General features: G+C 39.5%; 1 protein-coding gene across 15 annotated transcripts in view; it reads right to left on the bottom strand.

Annotated features, from left to right (window-relative positions):
* Window positions 1–824: 824 nt before the first annotated feature.
* SETD5 (SET domain containing 5) overlaps window positions 825–25,552 on the bottom strand; it is a 75,802-nt gene continuing 51,074 nt past the window's right edge. For 10 of the 15 annotated variants that reach the window (XM_037134756.2, XM_037134755.2, XM_037134752.2 and 7 more), the window contains 11 exons: window positions 24,567–24,824; window positions 23,555–23,875; window positions 22,898–23,140; window positions 17,808–17,937; window positions 13,663–13,907; window positions 10,753–10,809; window positions 8,349–8,819; window positions 5,213–5,508; window positions 4,217–4,350; window positions 3,647–3,735; window positions 825–3,337 (listed from right to left, as the gene is read on the bottom strand). In XM_037134756.2, coding sequence (XP_036990651.2) covers window positions 2,729–3,337; window positions 3,647–3,735; window positions 4,217–4,350; window positions 5,213–5,508; window positions 8,349–8,819; window positions 10,753–10,809; window positions 13,663–13,907; window positions 17,808–17,937; window positions 22,898–23,140; window positions 23,555–23,875; window positions 24,567–24,824 — 2,853 coding nt within the window. In that variant the 3' untranslated portion in view covers window positions 825–2,728. The remainder of the gene's footprint in view (window positions 3,338–3,646; window positions 3,736–4,216; window positions 4,351–5,212; window positions 5,509–8,348; window positions 8,820–10,752; window positions 10,810–13,662; window positions 13,908–17,807; window positions 17,938–22,897; window positions 23,141–23,554; window positions 23,876–24,566; window positions 24,825–25,552) is intronic. The other 5 variants (XM_037134763.2, XM_037134765.2, XM_053669001.1 and 2 more) reach the window with 1 other exon arrangement.

The raw sequence follows: 25,552 nt of genomic DNA, 5'->3' as shown, positions 1-25,552 counted from the left end.
CTGTTTTCCTGGCATCTGCCACCCCGTTTCCCTGCCCTGGTGATTCACTGTGTCCTAATCAAGTCTCTCTTGCTCTAAGCTTTGCACCTACTGTTCTAACTCCCCAGGAATTATCTTTATTCATCATCCCATGACTGCCTCTCAATCACTAAGGTCTCAGCTTAAATGTCACCTCCTTGGAGACCTCCCCTAATAAACCAATCTGGAGTGGCCCCTTCAATCCCCCTATGTACACGTCAGACAGGAAACAGTACATGGTAATGACTACTTGAAATTATGGACTGGTTTAGTTCTCACCCTGCTCTAGAGTATGAACGCTTAGGGAGTTTTATCTGTCTGCCTCATGCCCCCTTTAATAAGCATAAACCCACCACTAAAAACAATGCCTGGAATTGTTTAATAAAAAAAGAAAAAAAGCTGATAAACAGTTGCCAAATGAGTAAAGCCAAAGTCAGGAACTCTAGTTCTGGTTCCAGGCAGTTTGCAACGTTCAGTTCCACTGTTGCAGACTGACCTGCCCTTACTCCCCCGAAAAGGGAGACAGACAATCAATCTATATTCCTAGCCCCATGATGGGCAAAAAAACTCCACCAAAAGTGTATCATCCTGAATGTACACCCTGCCCTCTTCAGGTAAGGAAACAGGAAAACTAGGTAAGGCAAGGTCACAAAATTGGACAAATAAGTTCTCAACTTTATGATTATTATGGTTAAGAATTTTATTATCAAAATTATTACATCTCTTGTGAAAGTTCAAATGTTACATCAAGGTGTAAACACTCCACTTGAGAAAGAAGTGATACTTCTTTCCTTCCAAGAGTTCCCCCCACCCCCCGCCCCCATCCCCCCCAAGAGGTCTGGTCTTGACAGCACCCTGCCCACACAGAGTGGCTGGGGTCTCTGCACGTGCCAGGCAGGGTGAGGGCCGCCTGCCCGCTGGCCTCTCCCCTTGGTTAACAGCCAAGGGGAGAATGCAAACCCCAGCCCAAATGGAGAGACATTTACATACGTTTTATATAATATACAAAGAAACCAGCATCCCAGGCAACATGATTTCCACTCCCAAGGCTCTCCCAGACTGATGGGTTTGTGGGGGAAACAACAAAAAGAAAAGTATTCTGCTGAGGTTTCAGCATTAAAAAAAAAAAAAAAATCTCCCCTCATTTGAGCAAACACCTGATTTCAATTTTGAAAAAGTGAAATTTTGTAACAGTCACACACAAAGAGAGAAGACTGTGCATATGATAGTTGTAGGAGAGGGTAGAAAGAAGGGGATGCAAGAGGCTGGGGGGGGGAAGGAGAAAACAAACTGGAGGGAGGGACGGAGGGAGACTCACAGTATTATCTTGTCCAAAAGAAAAGAAGTAAGGTCCACTGCAGCACCAGGGATTACACCTGTCATAGATCTGCTACCCCTACCATGGTTATAACTGAATACAAAATTAGATAAATAAAAACACGCCGGATATTACAGTAAACAAGTGAAAGAAATAAGCTGGCAACCGTATGGAATTTAAAAAGATTGCGTACCCCACCTGGGCTGGCTCCAGAGCTCCTCCAGGGGTGTACAATAGGCACAATGCACTGATGGGGAGAAGCCACTCTGCTCTCGTCTCTCATCCACAACAGTCAGGTGCATGGGCGGCTTTCTAACTCTCTCACCTGTGCCACTGTCAGATGAGCATCCCCCAAAGAAATGTGGAACATGCCCACACACAATCGCAGTCCTGTTGGCATCACTCCACACACACACACCTTTCCACTCTTACCCTGCAGTCACGAGTGCGTGCTCCCAAATCATGGAGGTGGTCCTACTCATGGGATCATTAACTCCTGATTAACTGGGAGCAGAAAAATAAAACTCGAGGAATTCCCAAACCACCTGGGATCCTTCCTAATCAAATCTATTGCCAACAGCTGAGAAGTAGCACGGCAATGGGCCCATCTCACGTAACATTCGTCTTTTCTTTACCTATCTACTTTATGGGTTACTGAACTGTGAAACAGCTTGAGGAAGGGGAGCGGGATGGCAACAGTTGGGGGCTCAGACAATCTACTAGGATAATCTGCTCCTGAATAACCAAGAGTTGACCACAAGCTTTTCTTCAGAGAGCCAGGCACCCCTTAGAGTACTCACTGCAAGCTTCACTATCCCTGCCTATTTCATGGTGATTTAAAGCACAGGTAGGGAGCATTCTTGGTGGACATACCTTGGATGTCTGCTTTTGGAATGGTTGTCTTATGGTGCATGTTTTACATACCTAACTTTCTTCTTAAGTGCATAAAACCCTAACACTACTCAGATGGCTTGGGGCTTTGAGACTGGCTCTTTTCATGTCCCCCACCTTTGAAAACTTCTTTTGGATTTAAAAAAGATGTCCTCACTGCACAAGTGACTACAGGCTACAGGCAAGGATGGGAGATGGAGGCTTCGACACAACTCATTGCACTTAGAACCGTTACTAACTGAAACACCATTTGCTTGTCAACAATGTACCCTTAACAGCAGGGAGAAACTTCTTTATAGTCTCTGCTTCAGACAAGATTTACATCTTTCTCCCAAGGCCAGAGCCAGATGCGACCACAAGTCTTGTTTCTTGTTGACCAGACCCAATCCTCTGGCACCTTGTACCCTCTTCCCCAGCGATCTGCTTGGCCTAGGTTCCAGAGGCAGCTGGAAGGAAGCAGCTATGGGCTCATTCAGTTCTGTTTGCCCAAATCCAGAAGCCCTAGGAAAGTCCTGTCTGAGTCTTGACTCCTGACCCTTGCAGCGGCTGGAGTCGGTACTGGTGCACACCCCCACTCCCGCGGTGTGGATAGTGCTGTGAATTGGAAACCGCAGATACCCTGGAGGCCTGGTAGGCAGCGGACTGCCCAGCACTAGGCAGACTGATAGTCCGTAAATCTGATGGCAATGACGACCTAGAGTTCTGAGGAAAGGAGGTGGAACTCAGAGTTCCTGTGCTGGACTGGGAAACCGAGTCTGAGGTCGGTGAGTCTGAGGGGCCCTGTGGGGTAGGGCTAGCAGCACTAGAAGGGCAGCTCCTCCTCGGAAGATTGCTGCTCGTGCTGTTTCCAGAATGTGGCTGGCTGCTATAATACCCTGGTGTCCCCGTAAATGAAGCCAAAGAGTCTGTGGACACAGGGTGGGCGGGGCTGGAGTAGGATGTAGAGGACAGGGAGGATTCTGAAGAACCATGAGAGGGGGGGTTTCCAGGTCTCAGTGCAGTAGTTCGATAACTGTATCCTGGAGATTGGGTAGGATGTCCTCGAAAAGGGGAGGAACTCTGTTGAAGGAGGCTTTGTGATTCTGTCCGTGGACTATCACACTGCAGGAGCTAGAGTTGAAAAGAAAAGCATAAAGAGGTAAGTAAGTCCCTATTTCAGCCGTTTACGTTTGTGAATATTTACAACATGCCGCTTTTTCTTCTTCATCTTCTTAACTAATTGTTCTTTTTAGAATACCAAAGACAGTAAAATGGCTATTTCTGGTCACTTTATTTTTCTGGAATGATTTATTACCTGAAGGTGAGCAGATGATGGCTTACTTCCAAGGCTGCTGAAACTATATGCAAAGATGGCATCTCAAAACATTTGGAACCCAGAACATACTCCTATGCCCAGAGATGAGCAATTTCTCATCTCACCTGGTAGCTGTATCTGGAAGGACTGTAAACAGCTGCTCCTTTCGAGAGTGCTGAGCTCAGTGTCTCTGGGCCTTCTCCATCTGCAGGGTCTGAAATGTAACAGAGAAATGAACTTGGCTTCTTTGAATAAGTGAGAAATAGCCATTGTTCATTCAAATCACCAATGCCATCACTGACCCATGCTACTCTCTTTCTGACCAATCAGGTGAGTGCAGCATGCCAGAAGGGCAAAAGGAGTGGTTAATTATGGGTTATGTCTTAAATGACTGATCTGATTCCTGTCTCCTCCTTTCTCTTCATCCTTCAACAAGGTGGATTTCCAGGTCTTTGGACAGATGAGTTACAAAAAGGTATCCCTTGGGGAAAAAAAAGAGCAGACAGAGAGCAAGCAATGCTAGATTTTAAGAATGCTGTAGCCCAAGAGTAGAAGCAAACTGAGCTGGAATCTTGCATACAGTAGAGCCCGACTATGTAAGAAGCTGACACTTCAGCCTAGCATTCGTTATGCATTGTGTGAAGCCTGGCTCATGTGTCCCTGGAACTCACTGGCATCACAAGACAGTAGCTCACCTGCATCTTTTTCTGTGATGTTACTCTCCCACGTGGGAGAAGGCTCTCCTTTTTGGGCCACCCTCACACTGCTTCGGAGGACTTTGGGGATGCTCCCTCCTTCTCGGAGTCGTTCCACTGATGTGGGAACCATCCTGTGAAGGCAACAGGGTACATGTTTATGACACAGAATTTTGGAGTCAAGAGTCTGGAACAACTGAAGCTCTGACAAAGGTTGTAGAACATACTCCCTTAAAAACATCTTCTTGGACATTACTTTCTTCAGGACCAATTTAAAACAAGGTATTTTCTCTGTCTCAAACTATGTCAGGCACAAAAGAAAAAAAACACTTTTAAATAAAAAGCAACCAAGGAAAAAAGTAAATGTTAAGATGTCTACTTTAAACCTCCATTGTGAAAGTCTAAGTTTTCTGTGAAGTCACGTGCCCAGCACACAGTAGGTTTAATACATATTTCATACATTAATAAACATTATTCATTGGAGCCCTCTCTTCTTTCGCAGACTTCATTTCTTCAGTTCAAGATCCCTGAATTGCCTTATTCTGTATTACTCATCTGATACTCAGTATTTGCCATTAGTATTATTGATCTGTGATCTCCCCTAAACCAGACAAGTCCTTTCAGAATATATCTTACCTCTCTGTATATGCTAGCTGTGTAAAACTGAGACATCTGTTGTTAATTTAAGTGGAACTGAGCTGAACTCCTGACTTACCTTTCATATGAAATGAGAAAAGAGAAGAGGCAGTGTTAGTGCCCAGCAAATACTATAGCTCATCTGTGTTCACAACTATGTAGTCCAAAGGCTTGGTGGCAATTCTTTGCTTCTGAAAGGCCAGTGAAGGGGGTGGGGAGAGGCACTGGCTGATACTATTTACTCAGATGAACAGAACTGAGGCACTGTTGGCTTGCTCTCTCAGATAAGTGTTCCTGCACATTTTAGGTAAAACTGGGAATGATCCATTTAATCATTTAAAGCATCAAACATCAACTTACCACCTACTGCTGATATTCTCTTGAGGTCTGCAGTGAGATGAAGTGCCTCTGGATTCAGACGGGCTTACAGCCTCCAAATGGGACAAAGAGGAATGAGACGGGGAGAACTTTTTGTGAGGGGAAGATGGGGTTCGGGCTGAGGATCCCTGCACACCATGGGCACCAGTGTCAGAAAGTGAGTTACTGCTGCCTTGCCCAGCTCCTGCAGACTTGCTTTTGCTCTGTGCAGAGTCACCTCCCCCACTAGAATTCTCCTTGGCTTCTTGTTTCCGTTTGCGGTACTCCAGCAGGGATACCTAGGAAGGAAATAAGAAAGCAGAACTCTAGCCACTATTACTTAATCAGTAGCAACTGGGAAAGATGGAACCCTAGTAAACCATTAGCAAGCCATGCAAACAAAGCAGGGACCAACACTGCTGACTTTTTTAAGGTGTGAGAGAGATCTGGGCATAGTTACATATTTATATCAGAAATTGGTAAGGAGAAGATAAGGTTCCAGGAGATGACATTTTTGAAGATTGATGTTCACTAATATAACTCAACTTTTTTTCTGCCTTCAGAAAAACCTGTGAAATTAGTTAGCTGGTAACAGAAGTGTGTATATATCATAGTTATCTGCAACAATGGTAGCTCCCAGAAAAGGGAGGGTGGAGAACTGGGAATTCATGTAGTTTGGAAAAGGCTCCCAGGTGATTCTGATAGCTTTTTCACTCCCTAGAAATCCCTAGAAATAGTTGTTAAAAATAAAGAGAAAAAACCCACCTCCAAAACGAAAGCAAAAACCAATGCTTCAGGGTTTATAAATGTATTTCTGTCTTACACATAGAGAACTAGTGTACAAGGAGAAAGGAAATGACTTCCAGTTTTTATTTTAGTAAGCTGGCTGTACTAAACCTCTACACACTTGGAAATTCCCCCCAGCTTGCTGTTCACCTGCCTCCTTTCCTGACCTCCAAAACAGAATCCTCTCCCCGCCCCACTGGCACATTTCTCCTGTGCTGTTACAATACACTGTACTCACATGGCTGGCAACCTGTTACAATGTCTTGCTCATTCCTCCACTAAACTGTATGTTCTACAAGGGCAAAAACCAGGTTTATTTATGTGTAACATCCAACACAGAACTGACCAAAAACAGATGCTAAGCAACAATTCTGAAATAAATAATGATTTCAGTTATTTTTGCATGTAATAAACAAAACCGGAAATCCAAAGACTGTTTCCATTTTTGTTCCTCATAGTCAATGCTATGCACGCAACAGTCTTCAAAACACACTGCTGTTCGATTCCAAACTACCTGCCAGTGTTTCCTCCTTTGATCTTCTCAGGGCTTTAGTTGTTTCTTGTCCCCCAAATATAAAATATAACAAAATCTCAAAGACAATTTTGTATTTGCACTTTTTGTACACAATCTTGGAAAGAAGTCAGTAATAATGACTTCTGGTAATGTAGTTCACTATAAATTTAAAAAGCCACTTTTTACCAAGAACACTACAGATATTTTGCAATTATGTGAGACTGTCACACACAGAACATTTAGCTTCTTTAGCCCTGCCCAATAAATAAAAGTTGCTATGTTGACCCAAAATACACCCATGCATTTCCTAATACCCCTACCTGAAATCCAATGATATAAAAAGCAGATTTCTGGCTTTGTTATTTCTATAAGAGGCATTGCTTAAAAGCCAAGTACCAACCCACTAGCCAGCTCTCAATGGTCGGGCCCTGCCCATCTCTCTTTATCCTCCTCCTCCTGACTCTCCCCAGCTTCCCTCTGACACCACAGCAATATTCAACTGTTTGCAAACACATAGCAGCATCCCTGCTGCTTGTACCAGTGGGGTGTCACATAATTACTCTTTCTGCTCCCACTTCTATATATAATATCTGCACCCTCAATATTGGCTGATTGAGGCCCTGGCTGGCATAGCTCAGTGGATTGAGTGCGGGCCTGCGAACCAGATAATCGCGGTTCAATTCCCAGCCAGGGCACATGCTTGGGTTGCAGCCCAGTTTCCTGCAGGCCAGTTCCCAGCAGGGGATGCACGAAAGGCAACCACACATTGATGTTTCTTTCCCTTTCTCCTTCCCTTCCCCTCTAAGGATAAATAAATAAAATCTTAAAAAAAAAAAAATTGGCTGATTGATTCTTACTTACTGTCTGAGATCAACTAAATCAATGACCTGTCATTTTTACTCCAGCATCCCTCAAATTGGCCAAGAACCTGTCTGTACTTAAAGCACCCTCCACATATCTGACTAAGCCAGGTTCCTCCATTAAGATGTCTCAGCACATCTGGCTCTGGCTGCTTGTGGCTCAGCCTGTGCTGAGCACTGGCCTGTGAACCAAAGGGTTGCCGGTTTGATTCCCACTCTAGGACATGTGCCTGGGTTGTGGGCTAGGTCCCCAGTAGGGGGCACTTAAGAGGCAACTGAACATTATGTTTCCCTCCCTTCACCTCTCTAAAAATAAATAAATAAAATCTAAAAACAAAAGACAGACAAACTCAGTACATCTGAATAACTAACTCCTTTGGAGCATCCATCACCATTGTAAATATTTATTAATACAATTATCTGCTAAGCTCAGTCTCACTTGCTGTAAGCTCCATCAGGGTAGAACCTAGGCAGCAATATAGCACGGTGGCAGTAAGAGCGTGCAACCTAGAATCCAACGGACCTGGGTAGTGTCCTGGCTCTTCCATTTACTAGCTGTGTGACCATGGGCAAGTTACTCAACTTGCTGTAGTTTCTTATCTGCAAAATGGGAAATTACCTATCTTACAGGATTACTGTTGAGGATTAAGTACATAAAAAGAACTTAACAGTGCTTAGAACAGGGAAAGTGCTAAATAATACAAGTAATAATATTCTTTTCCACCATTCTATTCTTTGAACTGCCTACCTCATGTACAGCACATACATTATAGGCATTTAAATTTCCTGATTATGTACAACATTTATCAAATTGTACTAAAGCAAACTGTCTCTTTTGGGACATGGTGCAGACCTTGTCTTACTTATCTTTGTTTTCCTTGCACTGACTGGGAATAGTTTTGAACACATGGCATTATCTTCACAGATATCTACTGAATGTTACTGCTCTTCAAAAGGGCCTGCATCATGTAAAACTTACCTTTTTCCTCTGTGGTGGGTTCTGGGGGGCAGATGGGACTCCTTCACAAGCCCTTTCACCACCAGGTGACATGGATCCACGAGAGACGTCTTTCATAAAACCATGTTCATATCTGCTGGGAAACCCTTCTGCAGGGGAACAATATCCCCCGTCCAAATGTAAAGGCTTCCTATCCCCTACTAGGGGAGACCCTCGATATAATCCATCTGCTCGAGGCATAGAGTTCAATGGGGAGTAGGCATACATTAGGTTAAATTCTGTCCGAAATGCCTGGTCTGAGTTTCTCATGAGGGCCTGATGTCCATCTCCACTCCTGCTTGGAAAGCCGGTCTCAGAGGTGGGTCCGATGGAGGAATGAGGAGCTAGGTCAGAATGACCTGAGTTGATCAGGGAAGGTCTGTCAGCACAGCTGTTAGTGTTGGAGTCAAGGTAGCCTACTTTTGTCAAGTCCAGGTCTTTTCGGTGACAAAGCTGAAAGAATAAAAATCAATGGAGACATGGGGTAGGGGAGAAGGGAAAAAGTCAAAGGGGTAGAAAAGAAGGGAGGTAAGAGAGGCACAGGTGAACAGCAAAAACAAGAGGGATGGAAGCAGAAGAGAGAAAGTCATTAACATCTGTAAGAGTCCCATGTAGCAACAGTGTATACAGGCCAGATCACTAAACAACCCCCACCCTGACCAAATTAATGTCTTTCTGGAGGAGGATACTGGGAAAATCAGAATTAGGTAACTGGCCAAATGTGATTACTTTGCCTGCTTAGCCTTTCATCAGGTTTGCTGAGCTACCTTGCACTACATTAAGGGGTTGGCAGTATAATCTGGGATTTACCTGAGCCCCATGTATGCTACACTGAGGTGAGACCAGCTGGTGCCTTAAGATAACTGGCTTCTGGTGTTATTCATTTCTAAGTTAATATTGATGGAAGGTGGAAAGAGGAAAAAAGTTGAAAGAAAGTAGAAAGTAGATGGAAAGTCAAGTATTTAAGTTACTGGTTCAGTAAAGGAGAATAAATAGTATCAAAGACATCAACCAACCAGTTCTCCACTCACTTTCACTACTAAGTAGATATGTTTCTCATGAAACCTTCTGGCCACTCAATTCTTTTTTCTTTATCCTCTACTGTATGTCAACATACCACACACAACTAATGCCCATCACTGCAGAGCATGTGAAATGCTGAACTGTACCAAAAATAAACCCCATGTACTATTTGGTTATCATTACCTCCTAATAGCTAGGTTTCTCATCACTATGTCAAATAGCTAATTGTCTTGAAAGAATTGTTCCAGAAACCCAGACGCCATACCATGTCAACCTCCAAATTATGCTATCTTAGAACCCTTAGCACCTGAGGAAAGAACACTGTACTTTCCTTATAAGACAGGGCAAAACCACCCAGAAAACCTTTAGGACACTAGGAATACAAGCTTTCTCAGTTTCACATTAATCTATAAAATCCTACTGATTCAGAATTTGGTCAACTGTCACTAAGTTTAATATTAATTTTTTTATTAGTTAACAGCTCGGTTAACTTCTAAAAGGTTATGAGAGGCTTTAACTTTCTAAGATGAAAAAGACTCCATGTAGATTCATGGCGTTAAGTCATTACTCTGTCCAAATCTTCCAATAGTTAAAAAAATGCCAGCATTAAAATATGAATTTTATATCTCCACAACAGAATTTCTGAACAAAGCACTCAACGGATACCCTAAGAGATACCACTTGTACAGCAACCACAACCCAAACACTGCAGAAGGGAGGCCAGTGTCACAGAAGCTCTGAGCTGATGTAGTTTCCTTGTGTACCCAATAAGGAGCTATAAAGAAAATGCAGAAAGCTGAGAGGCGTGACTCTCTCATTTTAATGAAGCTACTCAATCTATCAACCACAGTCCAAAAGATCCAGTTAAACACACCTCTCAGATTAACCCAGGAACAAGGCATAAATCAGTGCTTAACTTTTCCAGGAAGCTGTTCCTTTATCAGCCTAAGATAATAAATAGCAAAAGAAAGCTCCTACCAACTTTTGATTCAATTTTTCTTATTTAATAAACAAATTATTTGTTACTTTCTTTTACAAGTCTCCTACCACGTCTTCAGCCTCCTTTAAACTTTTTACTTTTAGATTCTGTTCTTCTTTTAAAAGAACTCTTTAGCCACTCCCTCCCCCAGACAACAACAAAAACAGACCCCCACCACACACACATAGGTACTTTATTTTCCTCCACCTACACTGAGAGTTCTGAGTAACCAGTCATACATGGGAAGATTCATTCAACTTACAGTGACCAACTGGCCACCCTCCAGCCCATCACCCCATTCACTTGAATACCCCAGCCCTTCCCACACACTCATGCACACTCACTCTCAGCCTCCAAGTGTGATTGAGATGGTGTGATAACTACCTCGGGTGACAGGGACTCGGGCCTATTCGCAGGGTAACTCTCAGGGGAGGATATGTTCTAGAGGAGGGAAAAGCATCTTGTTATTCATCTACTTGAATCCAAGAAGCAAAACAAAAAAAATAAAGAAAAGCAAGCATAGATGGTTAGCCACAACTTTTGGGGGGTGGGGGTGGGGGACAAGAATGCACAAGGGGAAATGTTTAACTGCAGAATTCATCTTAATGAACAGGATGACTTGTTAAAATGCTTCCTGGTGCCTTTGAAAGCATTTAGGAATAAATGTTTCATGCTACACGTAAACATCTCAAGCAGATATCAGGAAAGAGATAGGTGAAATTTTACACTATTACAGCAGACCCTTGAACAACACTGGTTTGAACTGTGCAGGTCCACTTATACATAAATTTTTAAAATAAATATGTACAGTACTATAAAGCTATTTTCCTTAACATTTTTCTCTACCTTTAAGAATATTAATACATATAACATAAAATATGTATTAATGGACTATTCATATTATAAGACTTCTAGTAGAGAATAGGCTATTAGTAGTAAAGTTTTTGAGGAGCAGTAAGTTGTACATGGATTTTCAAATGAGCAGGAGCTTGGTGCCTCTAATGTCCATGTTGTTCAAGGGTTAACTGTATATTTCTCTTTATGTTAGATGAGAGTTTAGCAACCTGTGGTATTATTTGTTATTGGGCACCCGATCACTTATTCTTCCTTTGGGGAACCTTTTTCCTCCACCCCACAGACCCTTTAGAACACTGTATTTTCTCATTCTCTTATGTGACTCAGTCCCATCACTGTTATCCAGATAAACTTACTTAGCATGCTGGGGAATGACATGGCGAGGAAGATGGCCAATTCTTCTTGAACTATAGTTATAGAAGACTCTCTAGCTTATCACTAGATGGTTCTTGGCATAATCTAATTAAGCCTGACCACACCCACTAACATTCTCTGATGTTATAATCCACTGTACTTCTGGGAACAGAAGGAGAAAAAAAGCAGATGTCTATAGTCTGAGTCCCTGAGTCCTGAACAGGTTTACTCTAAGGATTTGTACCTGAGGTATCACTCCCACATCAAACAGAAACTGAGCAGTGAACTCTGGTGGGAAGATATGAATGGTAAACAGTGGAGAGAATAATGGTGGTAGTTTTAACAAGGATTCAGGGTGCCAAGGGTAAGTAAGGGGAGGGACTCCTAATGCTGTGGCTATGGACAACTGTGTCTGTGGTAGGGGAAGTGAGCCAGCTTTAGCAGAGCTGGGTACTGGCTGTTAACTCCTGAACCCCTTCCCCTGGAATTGATTTCTGTTTTTCTCCTGGAATAATTTTTAGTTTTCCTTTCAAAAATATTCTCCCCCCTACCAAGCTGATCTTTACTTGTGATGCCCTTTGGATATTTCTCCGTGTCACAGTCTTGGATGAAAATAAGGTTCCCCACCTCCTTATACTAAAAATAAGAGGCTGTGGCAATCAGAATGATGATAAGAATGGTCAGGATGATAAGTTTTTTTCATTTTCATAGAGTTTCAGTTATCCAAGATGCTACAAGTGACAGGAAATGCACCACGTACTAAACTTAGCTCTTTGGGAAGGTGACTTACCTTCTAATTTTACGTTTAATTATAATAAAACCTGTAATGACAAAGTATGAAACCCTATTCCTATAATATACTGCCCTCCAAGTCCTTTCATGAAATGTTACTTATTGAACTCTAGCTGGTAACTGAAAAGTCAACTGTAATTAGACCAGGTAAACATAGTAAGACTTGAATTAGCTGCTTTACTATCTGGCTAAAAAGAACACGAGAAGTAGTAGAATAACTTCTCTAGAAATCAAATGCAACCAGTGAAGTTTTTAACCTCTCCCTGCAAAAGAATTTGCACCAAAAGGAAAGTTAAAATGATATAGCTTAGGTATAGCTGTCTCTTATTTTCAAAGTTGCTAGCTACTTCTTTCTGAGTTAGTCAATTTCAAGTCCATATATTTTTAACCCCCATACTCTCATAAACGCTGACCAGGGAGGAGGATGGCATTGGTTAGGACATTCACCTTTTGAAAGAACATATCTGGAGAAGTGCAAGCTAGGGGCAGAGTTGAGTGTGTTTTCTGATAAGAACAAATTTTTCTGAGAAAGAAACAATCGTGTCTGTTTAATTATAAATCAAAGCAACATGCAATAGATGAGTTTTTTAATACACATGGAGTCTACCTGGCAAATCTGCTGTCACCCAAGTTTGAATATTAAAGTGATTTAGACTGTTTTGAAACAGCTGATACACATTTCTACCTTAATCTAGGGTGTGAATGTAATCAAGGTCTTTATAAACACATGTTGCCAGTTTCTGTCTCACTTCTAATACCTTATGACAAAAAGGGAAGGTACTGTGGTAGGGAAAAAACCCATTTGCCATAAACCACATATGCTTTCTCAATCTATATTCAGTGAGTCCATAATGAGAATACAAAACAATAGGGAAAGACTGATTTATAGGCCTAGAAACAAAGACAAACAGTATGATCAGAGCTCTCAGGCTGGTGTCATTAATGATTACCAGGCACTTAGATGCCTATTTTAACCAAAGTAGTGAAGGCAAAGATGGAGATCTAGCAGGCTTACTACCTAAAGTTAAGGAGACTGATGGACTGCATGCAAAAGGCAAATGAAAATGAGCGTCACCTGTGGTAAAACTATTCCTATTTTGGGAATTATATGGACTGCCAAGATGAGAGGCTACCAGGTAATAGTTCACACTGACCCTGAAAAGTTTCCCATTCTATTGCTGAGACAGGCAAGGAACATGGTAAAAAAGCATTTGAAATGATACTGTATTTGAAATGAGGAGGTGCAAATGATGACTTTATATTCAGCACTCCCAACAACCAAATCCAAATCACCTCAAACTGCAGAGGAGTATTGCAGCGACTAGCAGTAGTAAGAGACGTAATTGGTGAGAACATGAGGCTGTATCCATTTCGACATTCTTCTTCTGGGTGGGATGAGCCAGATGTGGTCAGCTGGGGGCTCTTTGAGCCTGAATTAGGAGGGGGTGGTGTGACTGGAGAAAGAGGCCTAAGTAACTTGGTGACGTTCTGCTCCATTAGATAGCGAGACTTCCATTTCTTTAATGGGCTCAACAGGTCTGTAAAATACAAAGCATGGATGAGAGGCTGAAACCACAGTTCAAAAGGAGGTTCAGTAGTAAAGCCAATAATCTCTAGCCCACAATGGCTCTTAACTGCTCTTTTGCCTTATCCCATTGTTATCTCCTGCAATCAAACCAAAAGCCTAAGAAAGAAACTCTTTGATTGCTACACTAAAGTAATCTTCAAATCAATCTCCCAAAGAAACTGCCAGATGAACCTGACACTTCTGACTGATTCCTGGAGCTAATTAATCTCTTCTAGTAAAAAATACAATTTTTTTCAGAGTTCCCCAAAATCCTAAATCTGTATCAATTTATTAAAATCACCAGTGACTTAACATGTCACCAACTCAAGCTTCCAGAATGCTAACTACACACTTCTCATATATTTTTTCAGCACCTTTCTGTAACACTGTTGTAGAAAAGAGGTACACACATTTACCTGATCTACAACTAGTTCCTAATTTAGAGTGCTTCAAAGTATGAAATGACTTCTACAAAAACTCCCTACCATTTAGAAAAAACTAGGCTGGTACTTTTTCTCATTAGAATGACCTACTCATTATACTTTTTAGGTCCACTTAAAAATGAATTACTACTGTATATATTTTAGTGATTACACTTAGGCCCAAAGTACCCACCTCACTTTCTTTGAGGGAACAAAACCTACATTTACTCATTTACAACAGTTAGAAGATTTTTATTTACTTGATACTCCTATATGAAAATCAGTGACCTAGTTTATGTGGGGGGAAATGGCCATCATATCTATTTAAAGGTATTTACAAATTTGTATGAAACATAAAATATATGTAAAACATGCTTAGTATAAGTAAGTATAAGTATACTTATACTTACTATAGTATAAGTAAGTTTAAGAATTCAACAGAGGTAATCATACTGCTGTTAATAAAAAAATAATTATGTGTTTAAGTGCTTATTATAAACCAAGCACAATATTAATGTGCTTTATGTGAATTAGATTTAATTCCAACAACTCTATAAATCCAGAACTATTATTATCATTCCCCATTTTAAAGATGAGGAATTTGATGTGTAGAGAGATAAATAAAGACTAGGTAATCTGATTCCCTTCTATATTTTAAATAATCACTGGGTTAAATTATATCCCAAAATAGAGTAACATTTATTTATTCCAGGCCTCCAAAGAAAAGTTTTGGAACTACAGACCACACTTATGCTTCAGGAACATTAGTCTGGTAGCAATGGTTAGAACTTGGAAACTACTTGAATTAATGGAGTCAGTAACAAAATCATGAGGCACTGAACTACAGTAGATTTTTAAACACAGAGAAGAATAAGTGCAAAAAATATTGAAGACGCATATTTCCCTTTCTAATATCTGAGAACTTATTTTCCTAGAAGTGTATTTGTATTTTCCTTTTGCTCCAGACAGTAAGTTTTCTTTCTTATTTTTCTTTTCTCCTTTTGAAAAGTGCCTGGGTATCAAACAAACATGTGATCCATGACTTATACTTAGAATACTTTTTCTATAGTCTAACAGTATTAAAACAATGAATCTTTTAAAAGACTACTATACTGCTAGGTCCAATGCTGTTACTAAAGGCAATTGCATGTGATGAAGTTCATTGTGGAAAAGCTAGAAAGTACTGATGAACCCACTGCCCAGTCAATATACAGGTCATTCATTTAAAATATATTTACTGAGTCCTTATCATGATACCACAATCAACAAAACAGACCAGATGCTGCCCTTATGAAGTTTATGGGCCAGTGTTCATTTTCATTTTTCTGTTAATAATACTATATTTATGAAAAAATGTTTTCCAGTTTCATTTTTCTTTGCCATACACAGCTTTCAAATTTTATGTGGTTAAATGTATTCAGCTTTCATGTTTTTTTACCTTTATTCAACTACTTCCCAAGATTACGAAAGTGAACATCCGCATATTTAAATATACAACTTGAAATCACAACCCAAAATTAATATATTGCTGACATCCTGGTGTATTTTCATACAGACCTTTTTTATTTAACATGGCTTTATTGACTCTTGCCCAACTCACACTGCTAAATAACCTAGTACTTTCACTAAGAAATACAGGGTAAAAAAAAATCTTTCCATGACAATAGAAATCTAAATTAAAAATTTAATAGCAGTATGGCATTCATTTTGTTAAAACTTGACCCATTTTTAAGGATTTTTCAATTTTTTAAATCTTGTTCTTCATTTGTAAGGACTCTTTAAGTAATAAGAATGTTGACCCTTTGTCAAAACTGTTGTATTCTCCCAGTCTGCTATCTGCCTTTTAATTTATATTAATCTGGTTTGAGTAATACATGATGGAGTAAGGTATTTTAAATAGATGGTGTCATTTATCTTCCCCGTGTTCCACACTGGGTTTTTATTATCCTATGGTTATACACGTGGTACTTTATAAGGCATAATCCAATATAGAGAAAGAAGAATGAATAAGCCAATAATTTTTTTGGGGAAAAAAATCTAGCATCCTACTTTTTCCAAAATACAGTATACAAAATTTTAAAATAAAGCAGACATTAGCAGACAAATCTATCTAATTCAAGTTCATATTTACTAAGCAGCTCAAAGAATAGAAACGAAGTGGTTTTTATGAAAATCTGCAATATTCTCACGTTAGCGGTAGCCTTACGTAATCTTTAGCATCTAATTTACTTTGTTTTGGCTGCATAATATCTACAAATTTGATTTAGAGATAAACTTATGTAAATACAGAGACTTCTCAATTAAGTTGATATTGGCAGGAGAAACTTATTGGCAGTAAAAGAACTGTCCCAAAATAAGTTGGTATCACAAATTCATGCACCGTGATTTCAACTGCAATTCAGTGAAATGCCCTGCAAGGAGTCACTGTGAAAACTAGTGTGCCAGATTTTTCATGACCCTGTAGTTTAAAAAAACTTATGAGAACTTTAAATTGGATTCAAGGTTGTGTCTTCTAAAAAATCTTACACTAACAGTGCAAGTCCTGGTCAAAACAAACAATTCATAGTAATTTCTTGTTTACGCCCTTCATCCCAACCCTTTAAGCCACACCCAACTGAATTACCTATACTTGTGATTCATTCTTGAAGTGTTCCATATCTTTCTTGCTTATTTTCCCTTTTATAAATGTAAATAAAGATTTCCTAAACTTACTAATTTAAATGTCTCTAACCTTTTCATAACCATTTCTGCTGTTATCTGTATACTGTCTAGTTCCTTCTTTGTTGTCCTGGGAAAACTGATCCCTGACTTGAGAACTCTCTCTTCCTCTGTAAAGACAGATGTAAAGTAACTATTTAGACAACAACACTATTTCACATATAATTTTTTTTTCTTACCCAAGGACAGACACACTTACTGATTTTATTTTAAAGTATTTATTCCTTTATTTTTGGAGAGAGGGGAAGGGAAGAAGAAAGACTGGGAGAGAAACGTCAATGTGTCATTGCCTCTCGTGTGTCCTTTATTGGAGACCTGGCCTGCAGCCCAGGCATGTGCCCTGATTGGGGCTTGAACCAGAAATCCTTTGCTTTACAGGCCCACGCTCAATCCACTGAGCTAAACCAGTCAGGGCACACTTACTGATTTTAGAGAAGGGAAAAGAGGAAGACAGAGATGGAGAGAAACAGTGATGTTAGAGAGAAACATCAGTTGCCTCTTGTATGTGTCCCAACCAGGGACCAAACCTGCAACCTAGGCATGTGCTCTGACTGGGAATCAAATCTGTGGCCTTTCTTTCAGTTTACCAGATGATATTCTAACCAAATGAGCCACACTGGCCAGGGCTGCTATTTCTTTTTTATATTAGACTTTCAGTAGTCATATGGAAATTTTTTATGTGGACTGAAATAATCATTGCTCATATATTCAGAAAAGTTTGAGATACGTACCTGCATTGTCTTTGCAGATACTAGAAGAGTTACTATTCTCATTACTTTGGTATAGATGCTGAGTTCTAGTCTCTTGGGGTACAGATGATGTTTGAGTCATCCCTTCTTCCAAAGCTTGTTTTATCCAGCGCTATAATGGGAAAAGAACAAGGGAATTATCAATAATCACTTAAAACATCAACATATCTATTTTAAATACATTAACCAGGTTATTACATATCAACTGGTGAGAGATGTAATCAAACATACATTCAGTGCCACAGTCAAGTATTTTTTTGGTCTTGTGTTTCACCATATTAGAGTATTACCCACCCATCAATTCCTCTACTGGGCAAAACTGAGAAAACCTAGATTATACACAATGAGATCCCATTTGAAAAACCAAAACAATAAAAAAAATGATTTTGCAACTTCTCACACTGCTTAGACTGAGGTAAATGGAGAGAGACAGGAAGAAATCTAAGCATTTATTTAAGAGAGACTGACCATACAGGATAAAACCAGCACATAAAATAAGTGCTGAGAAGGAAGATAGTAGATCTTGAGTTGTCTATCCTGTGAGCTGGGGACGACATCTGAAGAGGTAATAGAAAAGATTCATGGGAAAACTCCGGATGAGAATGGCTCTTCACTACAGGTACCAAAATACTTCTAAAAGGTCAACTCTTAGTTGGAATATCTTGTGAGTTTTCTTCTCCCTATCAAGTAGTTTGCATGAATAACGCAAATCATCAGAATAAATGATCTTCTGCAGAAATCAAAAAGGGGGAAAAAGGTCACTTTTTTGGCAGTGAATATTGACTTCACTAAATGATGAGAAATAAATTTAGGTCAGAAAGTAAGCCTGCAAAGATTAGAACAGTGAGATTATGCACCCTGTGAGAGAGTTCTTACCTGTAATTGTGTTCTCTTAAGATACACAGTTGTAGGTTGCTCACAAGTCTGTGGCTCTCCTGCCCTGACATAAGACACATCGAATTTTGATAAACATCAATTTCTGAGTCAGACCCTTCCCCAAACAGGAAGAGCAAGAGATTATAATTTCACACCTTCAGAGAATAAGTATTACAGGTAAGTAAATCTTCTCTTCACTAAACAAAGCATTCTACTTTACCCTCGTAGAAACTTAGGAAATAATTATTTCTCAGGAAATAAGTGAGAAAAATTTCACCAAGAAAAATTTTACATTATGCAAATGATTGTGGACTGCCAAATTAAAGCATAAATAAAGTTGCTAACATGAGGAGAAAAGCGTGAACAAATATATAAAAAGAGATCTCAATGATCAACTGAATTACATCAACATTGCAGGATATGACCAGGTCTCTGAAAAGCCAAAACAAAACCAAAAATACACTCTCTTCTACACAGAATATCGATGTAAAGATGAACTGTCAGAACCACAGCTCCTTATGACTTAGAAAAAGATCTCAGAGGTCACCTTGTCCAAATCACTCAGTGTATAGATAAAAAAAAAAAAAAAAAAAAAAAAAAGAGGGCCAGGAAGAAATTAGTCCAAAATCCTTTGTTACGGGTATCTTCTTTAGTACAAGGTTTTCTTTTCAGAACAGACTGACAGGACTCATTTGGGGTTACTGTGCTTTCCTTTAAGACAAAAGTGGATGCAACCATAAAGAAATTTACATTCTGAATCTGGTAACTTCAAAAAGGTAAAATAAAAGCAGGATGGGGCATTTTAAAAATTAAGATGCTGCTATGGTGATGTAAGGTCAAATACATGTAAGGTCAAGGTTACATGATCTAACCCATTCCTCCTGGCCCTATTCTCATGTCTACACAATATTTTAGGGCCCATAAAAAAGGAACATGAACATTTGTACCTAACAAGTTTGAATCATCCCTACAGACAATAAATTAACATTAGATACCCCATCCCTAAGTCCCATCGATAGTTATTAAGGTCAAAAGAACATTTCTTCCTTCTCTGAAACTCTGTATAGGAACCCGAGAAATGGGAGAGAGAAATGTTTAAAAGGGTCAAGAGCTGGGAAACAGTTTGGGTTTTAGAGTTCAAAGGTCTGTGCTGACACTTGGCTGTGCCTTTTACTAGCTGCCTAACTCTGGGCAAGTTACTGAACCCTTCTAAGCCAAAGATTATTCCATCTTCACAGGGTTGTCGTGTAGGCTAAGCGAGATAATGCATATGAAGAAGGCTTGTAGCAGAGTATTGAACATATATGTTCAAAGAGGACTTGTTCAGCTAAATTTCATTGCTATGTATAGAGGGACAGAGATTAATAGCACTCCAGCGTATACAATGAAATACCGATGCAAAGCAGGGTTTCATTTTCATTCAGGATGGTTTCCTAAGAAAGCTAGGAGACCAAATGACCCAACATACATTAATGCCTACAAGGTAAGTTTAGAGAGGATTTATAGAGAACAAGGAGGGACACTACTGAAATACTTGCTAGCCACTTATAAATGCTACCATTCTATAATAAGATATGAAGGAAGATCCAACAAAAGATATACACACCATAATATGCTTTTTAAGAACTATAATGCAGTTTAGAAACTCTAGGAAGATCATAAAATATTCTGTGAAATACTCTAAAAATCTGGGTGCAAATATACACATGCGATTTTATACTCTTTTTTAACTTATGAGGTCTGTGACTCCTTTAATTAGATATAAAACAGTAGGCCTATTAAGAATATACATTGTTCTAGGGAGGTACAAGAATGGGGAAAAAGGTTCAGGGAATAAGAAGCATAAATAGTAGGTACAAAATAGACGGGGAAGTTAAGAATAAGATAGGAAATAAACAAGCCTAATAACTTATAGGTATGACCCATGGACATGAACTAAGGAGGGGGAATGATGGTGGGATGGATGGTATAGGGTAGAGGGGAAAAAAAGAGGAGAATAAAATGGGATTAACTGTAATAGCATAATCAATAAAATGTATTAAAACAAACAAAAAAATATATATACTGTTCTAACCAACTTAATGAATGATGGTTTTTCTTATCTGTGTAACTTACATTGTTCTCTAAGGGATCACACTGTTCTCTAAGGGATCTTCAGAAACTTATCACGATTTTGTTTAATCACAGAAATCCTAGATCCTGCACTAGATGAATACTTTCTAACCAATCTATGAATAATTCTTCTCCAACCCCAAATGCTAGATGAAAGACCCAATTTTATTAGTTTTACCCCATAAAAAACTATAGTCTGATTTTAAAATATAAACAGATCTAAACTTAAACAAGAATCTAATCTTAAACAAGAATCTAAAATTAAACTAAAATCGAATTCAGATCTAAACTTAAACAAGACCCAATTTAAGTAAGGTAATTTTGTTACGCTAATTCAGCATACATAGCCTGAACTCCTGAAGAGTGGTATGATACATACAGATGAAAGCGCCTGAGCAGAGCCTGTATAAAACAAGACTAAGGACAGACAGACACAGTTGCAGAATATAACACAAATGTGAGTTAAATGGGATTTCTATTCAATGCCAGTGGAGATACAAAGATGAACCATAGATACAAGCTCTAAACCATAACCAGGTAAAAAGAGCTCTAAGAAGTGGATTTTCTCTGAAATTTGAAGTCATATTTCTACATGTTTTGGGTTTTTATAGGACTCTGCTAGTTGGAAGAGCAAGATGGGAGTAAAATGATCATAACTCAGTATCAGAATAATCAAGGCATCATTTCCAGAGGCTTGTCCATACTATTTACAATTCAGACTTCGCTATTAATCTGTACCAGATAATTGTCCACACTTCATAAAGGACCAATAGAGGAGATTCTACAATCTGGCTTGATTAAGATACTTCAACAGTTAACATCCTTACAAATCTAGTACTTTTGTTATTGCATTATCTACAAACCCTTTTTGCAAAGATCTCATGGTCAAATTTCTCTTTAGGAGTTCTTCTACTTGGGAATTTTCCCCAAACCAGTAAGTGACTTAAATACTTAAGTAGGTAGGATGTGCGATTAAGAAAAGACTTTCTTCAGTGTATGCTGCTCATTCAGTGGTTGGGCCCTTCCTTTGTGTGCAGATCCCTGTCGCCCTCCTCCCCTCCATATCCCACACACCACTCTGGCTCATCTTTCATGCCCCCCTCCCCCCAAGAAATAATTTCTGCTCTTTGGGGAAAGAGAAAAGCTTTAAGTTTGGAGGAGTCAGGGAAGACCTGCCTGGAGCTGGAGACTTCATCACATCAAATAATCTACATGCAGCATCCTCATGTACGTGATGCCAGTGGAGGAGGGCAATGGCAGACACTGAGGAAGGCAGCCTGAATCCAGATCTGAGGATAAGAGAAAAGGGTGTTCCAGGGAACAGACTACCTCAAAGGAAGACCAAATGAAAGTGTGTCCTATACTTCTTGAAACACAAAAAACGACATTATACGCTGAGGGAGTGATCTATTCCTGAGAGACACCTTTGGAAAATATTCAGGACTTCTGGGAATTAAGAAAGAGCATTCCAAAAACAAACAACCATCAAACACTACTGCCACTAGATCCAAAAACAGTATGTAACTAGAGAAAGGACAGATAGGAAGAGAAAGAGAGAATGGATTTTATAGTAGGTCCCATATCCACTAGGGAATAAACAATCCAACTTGTCATTTGATCAAGGAACAGGAATTATGCCAATTTAATAGGACTTTCTCTCTACTCGCATTCAAATGATAATAGTGAGTGAATTAATTTAAAACACAATTCGATCATTTTTACTTATGCAACAGTGCTCTAGAACACCTGGGGCCCAGTCTCACTCAAATTCACAAATGAACATATTAACCAGTACCACAAGAGCACATACAAAACATCCCTCCCTACCCAGGCATCAAATGCTGTGCGCTCTCAACTCAGTAACCACAAGGGCTCTCTGAAAAGACAACAGCGAATACTCACAATCTGAGCACCAAAAACACAGTATACACCCCATCTTAGTCCCACTGACTCTTGATGCATCAATAATCGTGGTTGAACAACTAACTCTTAATAAACTCACATGGGCAGAGAGTGGCTATCTGGAGGATGTGTTAGATATGTCATGATTACAGGTAACCTAGGTTAAAAATAAATAGACATACCTTTTTACAGGAGCTGAATGTGCCATCAGGCAGAAGGGGCCTTCGACGCCTCTCAGGGATAAAGGGTGAGCCAAAGCGAATGTAGTGTTTGGGGGTGGTGCAAATTAACGGGGAATGGATAAGACCAGGTAACATGTTCAGGGTCGTTGCCAGTACAGTTGGGTCCGTAGTAATACGTAAAGGGCATTCAACGGGACATTCTTGCTTCTCTGCTTTGTCATTCAACCATTCTGTAACTAGATACTAAGGTAAAAAGAGATCATTAGTTGATACTGCAGGTGTAAAAGCCAAAGACAACAGTGTTAAGATGATAAAGATAAACCTTATCTAGAAACTAGAACGCAGGTAGATAAAACAGGTGCAGAAAATATGAACTGGGCATTCGAAATGCAAGGATATCTTCCTTCACCATCTTTGTAACCACTAAAGCAGAACAATCCCAGATAACACTATTTAGCTCAGCCTGAAAATTCTGGGAACAAAAGAACTGTAGTAGAATGGCTTCAGCCCTCTCTATCAAAACATTTTATCTAAAACTTTAAATTTAGTAATACTTAAGAGTATTTGTTTTTTTCTCTGGGTATTATAGGTCCTCTCACTTTACTAAGATACAATCCTTTGCCAGACTGGACTCATAAAGATGTTTTCATGACTTACCTTTTTGGTTTTGGGGTATTTAGATGCCGTACGGTTGACATGGGATCCAGCAACTGATACCATAGCTGGGTCAGACCCTGTTAATTGCCTGTTTTCTCCTGAACTGTCTATACTTCCAGCTTCAGTAGGAGTTACTGAGCTGTTATTTCCTCCCTCTTCCAAGGCAGCTTGTGACAACTCTGCCTGCTGTGCAATGGCCTGCTTCTGGCGCTTTAGTCTTTGGGCTGAACTGGTCCGGTACCGAGAAATTCGACTCTTCGGTCGGGGCCTAGAAGGCTTTGCTGGAGGTGGTTTGGGGACTGGTTTTTCTGCAGCCACATCCTATAACAAGAACAGAGTAAAATGCTTACTAGGAATTTCTTAACAGCGAACATTCTATCTAGTCTTCTACTCACTTTAAGCATTCTGAATGTTTACTGGTGAAAAAGTGAGTATTTAGAAGAACTAATTTCAAATGTAATTCTTACAAAAATGTATACATTTAAATTAGCTAAACAGGCTGTTGGTAGATGTCTTGGTTAGTTGTTTTTATTTTCCTCTAAGTACTGGTATTTATAAGAGGTCAAAAGTCAGCTGAAAGTAATCACCTAATTTAAGGGTTCTTAGCAAAGAAGATAACTTTTCCCTTTCTTACCAAGTTACTGAGGTTTCAGCTTAAAGCTTAGAATTCACGGCTAGGGTAGGATAGGGAAATATGAGTTTATCCTGAGAATTCTATGAAAGGGCAGCTGTATAACTGTCCTGTACAGAAGAGCCAAAAGAGAAACCAAATTTTTATGAACTCACCACCAACCGTTTATTTGGCAGAAACAGTATGAAGTTTCATTGTAGTCTAAAGTGTCTAGTCATTCCAATTTTGTCTCCCTAAATCCTGCAGCTGATGAAAATGGCCTTATTTAATGCATTATGAGGTAAAGCTGAAAATGCTGATTTTACCCATTCCAAAAAACAGGTCACGGACATTAGCAACAAATCAAGGGTGTCGAAGGCCTAGAGCTTTTTCTTCTCTTACCCCAGCTTGGGAAGACCTCCGGGTGTTCACCCCAATACTCTGTGGGGTGCTTGGGGTGGCCACATTTAAAGCAGAGTTGCTGACTTCAGATTCAGGGGCTTCAGTTTTTGTTTCTTCCCCTACAAGTGTGTCTGAGGTGGTGGTAGTAACCTCTACATCAGAGTTGCTTTGTTCCAAGGACTGATCACGTCGCTTCCTTCTTTTCTCTAAGTTTTCAAAAGCATGCATGATGGCTTCAACCTTCCTATCTTCCCGAGTCTAGAAAGAAATAGCATAGAAGAAAGCCTCAACCAAGATGGACAGCTTTTCAGAAATATTATTTATGAAAATTTAGAGACATTTACAAAACCCTAGTACATATATCGTGGAGAATAAAAAACTAAAAATAAAATATTTAAGTGTTAAGAGTTGTAAAGGAAGGTAAGGTCAAACATGAACTTGTCAAAGGCCAGCTATTTTGAAACTTTTAATATAAAAGAAAAATAGTCATCAAAACCAAGATTTCTCTCCATCTTCAGAGTTCAAAAATAACCAAATAGTTTTTCTTAAACTTCTTTGCAGGGACAGAAATAAACATGAATGGTTTCAGCAAAAAAGTAGATTTTCTGAACCCATATAACCAGTAGGGATTTTTAATGTTGGAACTCACAAAAAATTAGAAAATTCCTAAGTCAGAGCAAGTAGCCCCAACAGAGACATTTTGTTCCAACCAGGCAGTTTTTGGGAAATGAGGTTGTTAGTAAGACACTTCTAAAGACCACCACCACCTCCTCCTCCACCACCACTACCACCATTACCAATCACCCACCATCATTACCATGACTAGATAAATACTACCTGTGGGTGGAAAAAAAATTATCATAATAAAATCTACTTTACAAAAAAGCCCTATTTTTAAACTACAGATGATGGTATAGTATGTTGTCAAAGATGGTACAAACTAGGAGAACAGGGCTTCACATGCTGTAGGTAGTAGAAATCAGCAG

The sequence above is a fragment of the Artibeus jamaicensis genome, unplaced genomic scaffold, assembly GCF_021234435.1.
Source record: "Artibeus jamaicensis isolate MK-2021 breed Jamaican fruit bat unplaced genomic scaffold, CSHL_Jam_final contig_519, whole genome shotgun sequence".
In the NCBI taxonomy this organism is placed as follows: Eukaryota; Metazoa; Chordata; class Mammalia; order Chiroptera; family Phyllostomidae; genus Artibeus; species Artibeus jamaicensis.
The sequence above is the reverse complement of the archived record's forward strand: the minus strand, read 5'-3'. Positions and strand labels throughout refer to the sequence as shown.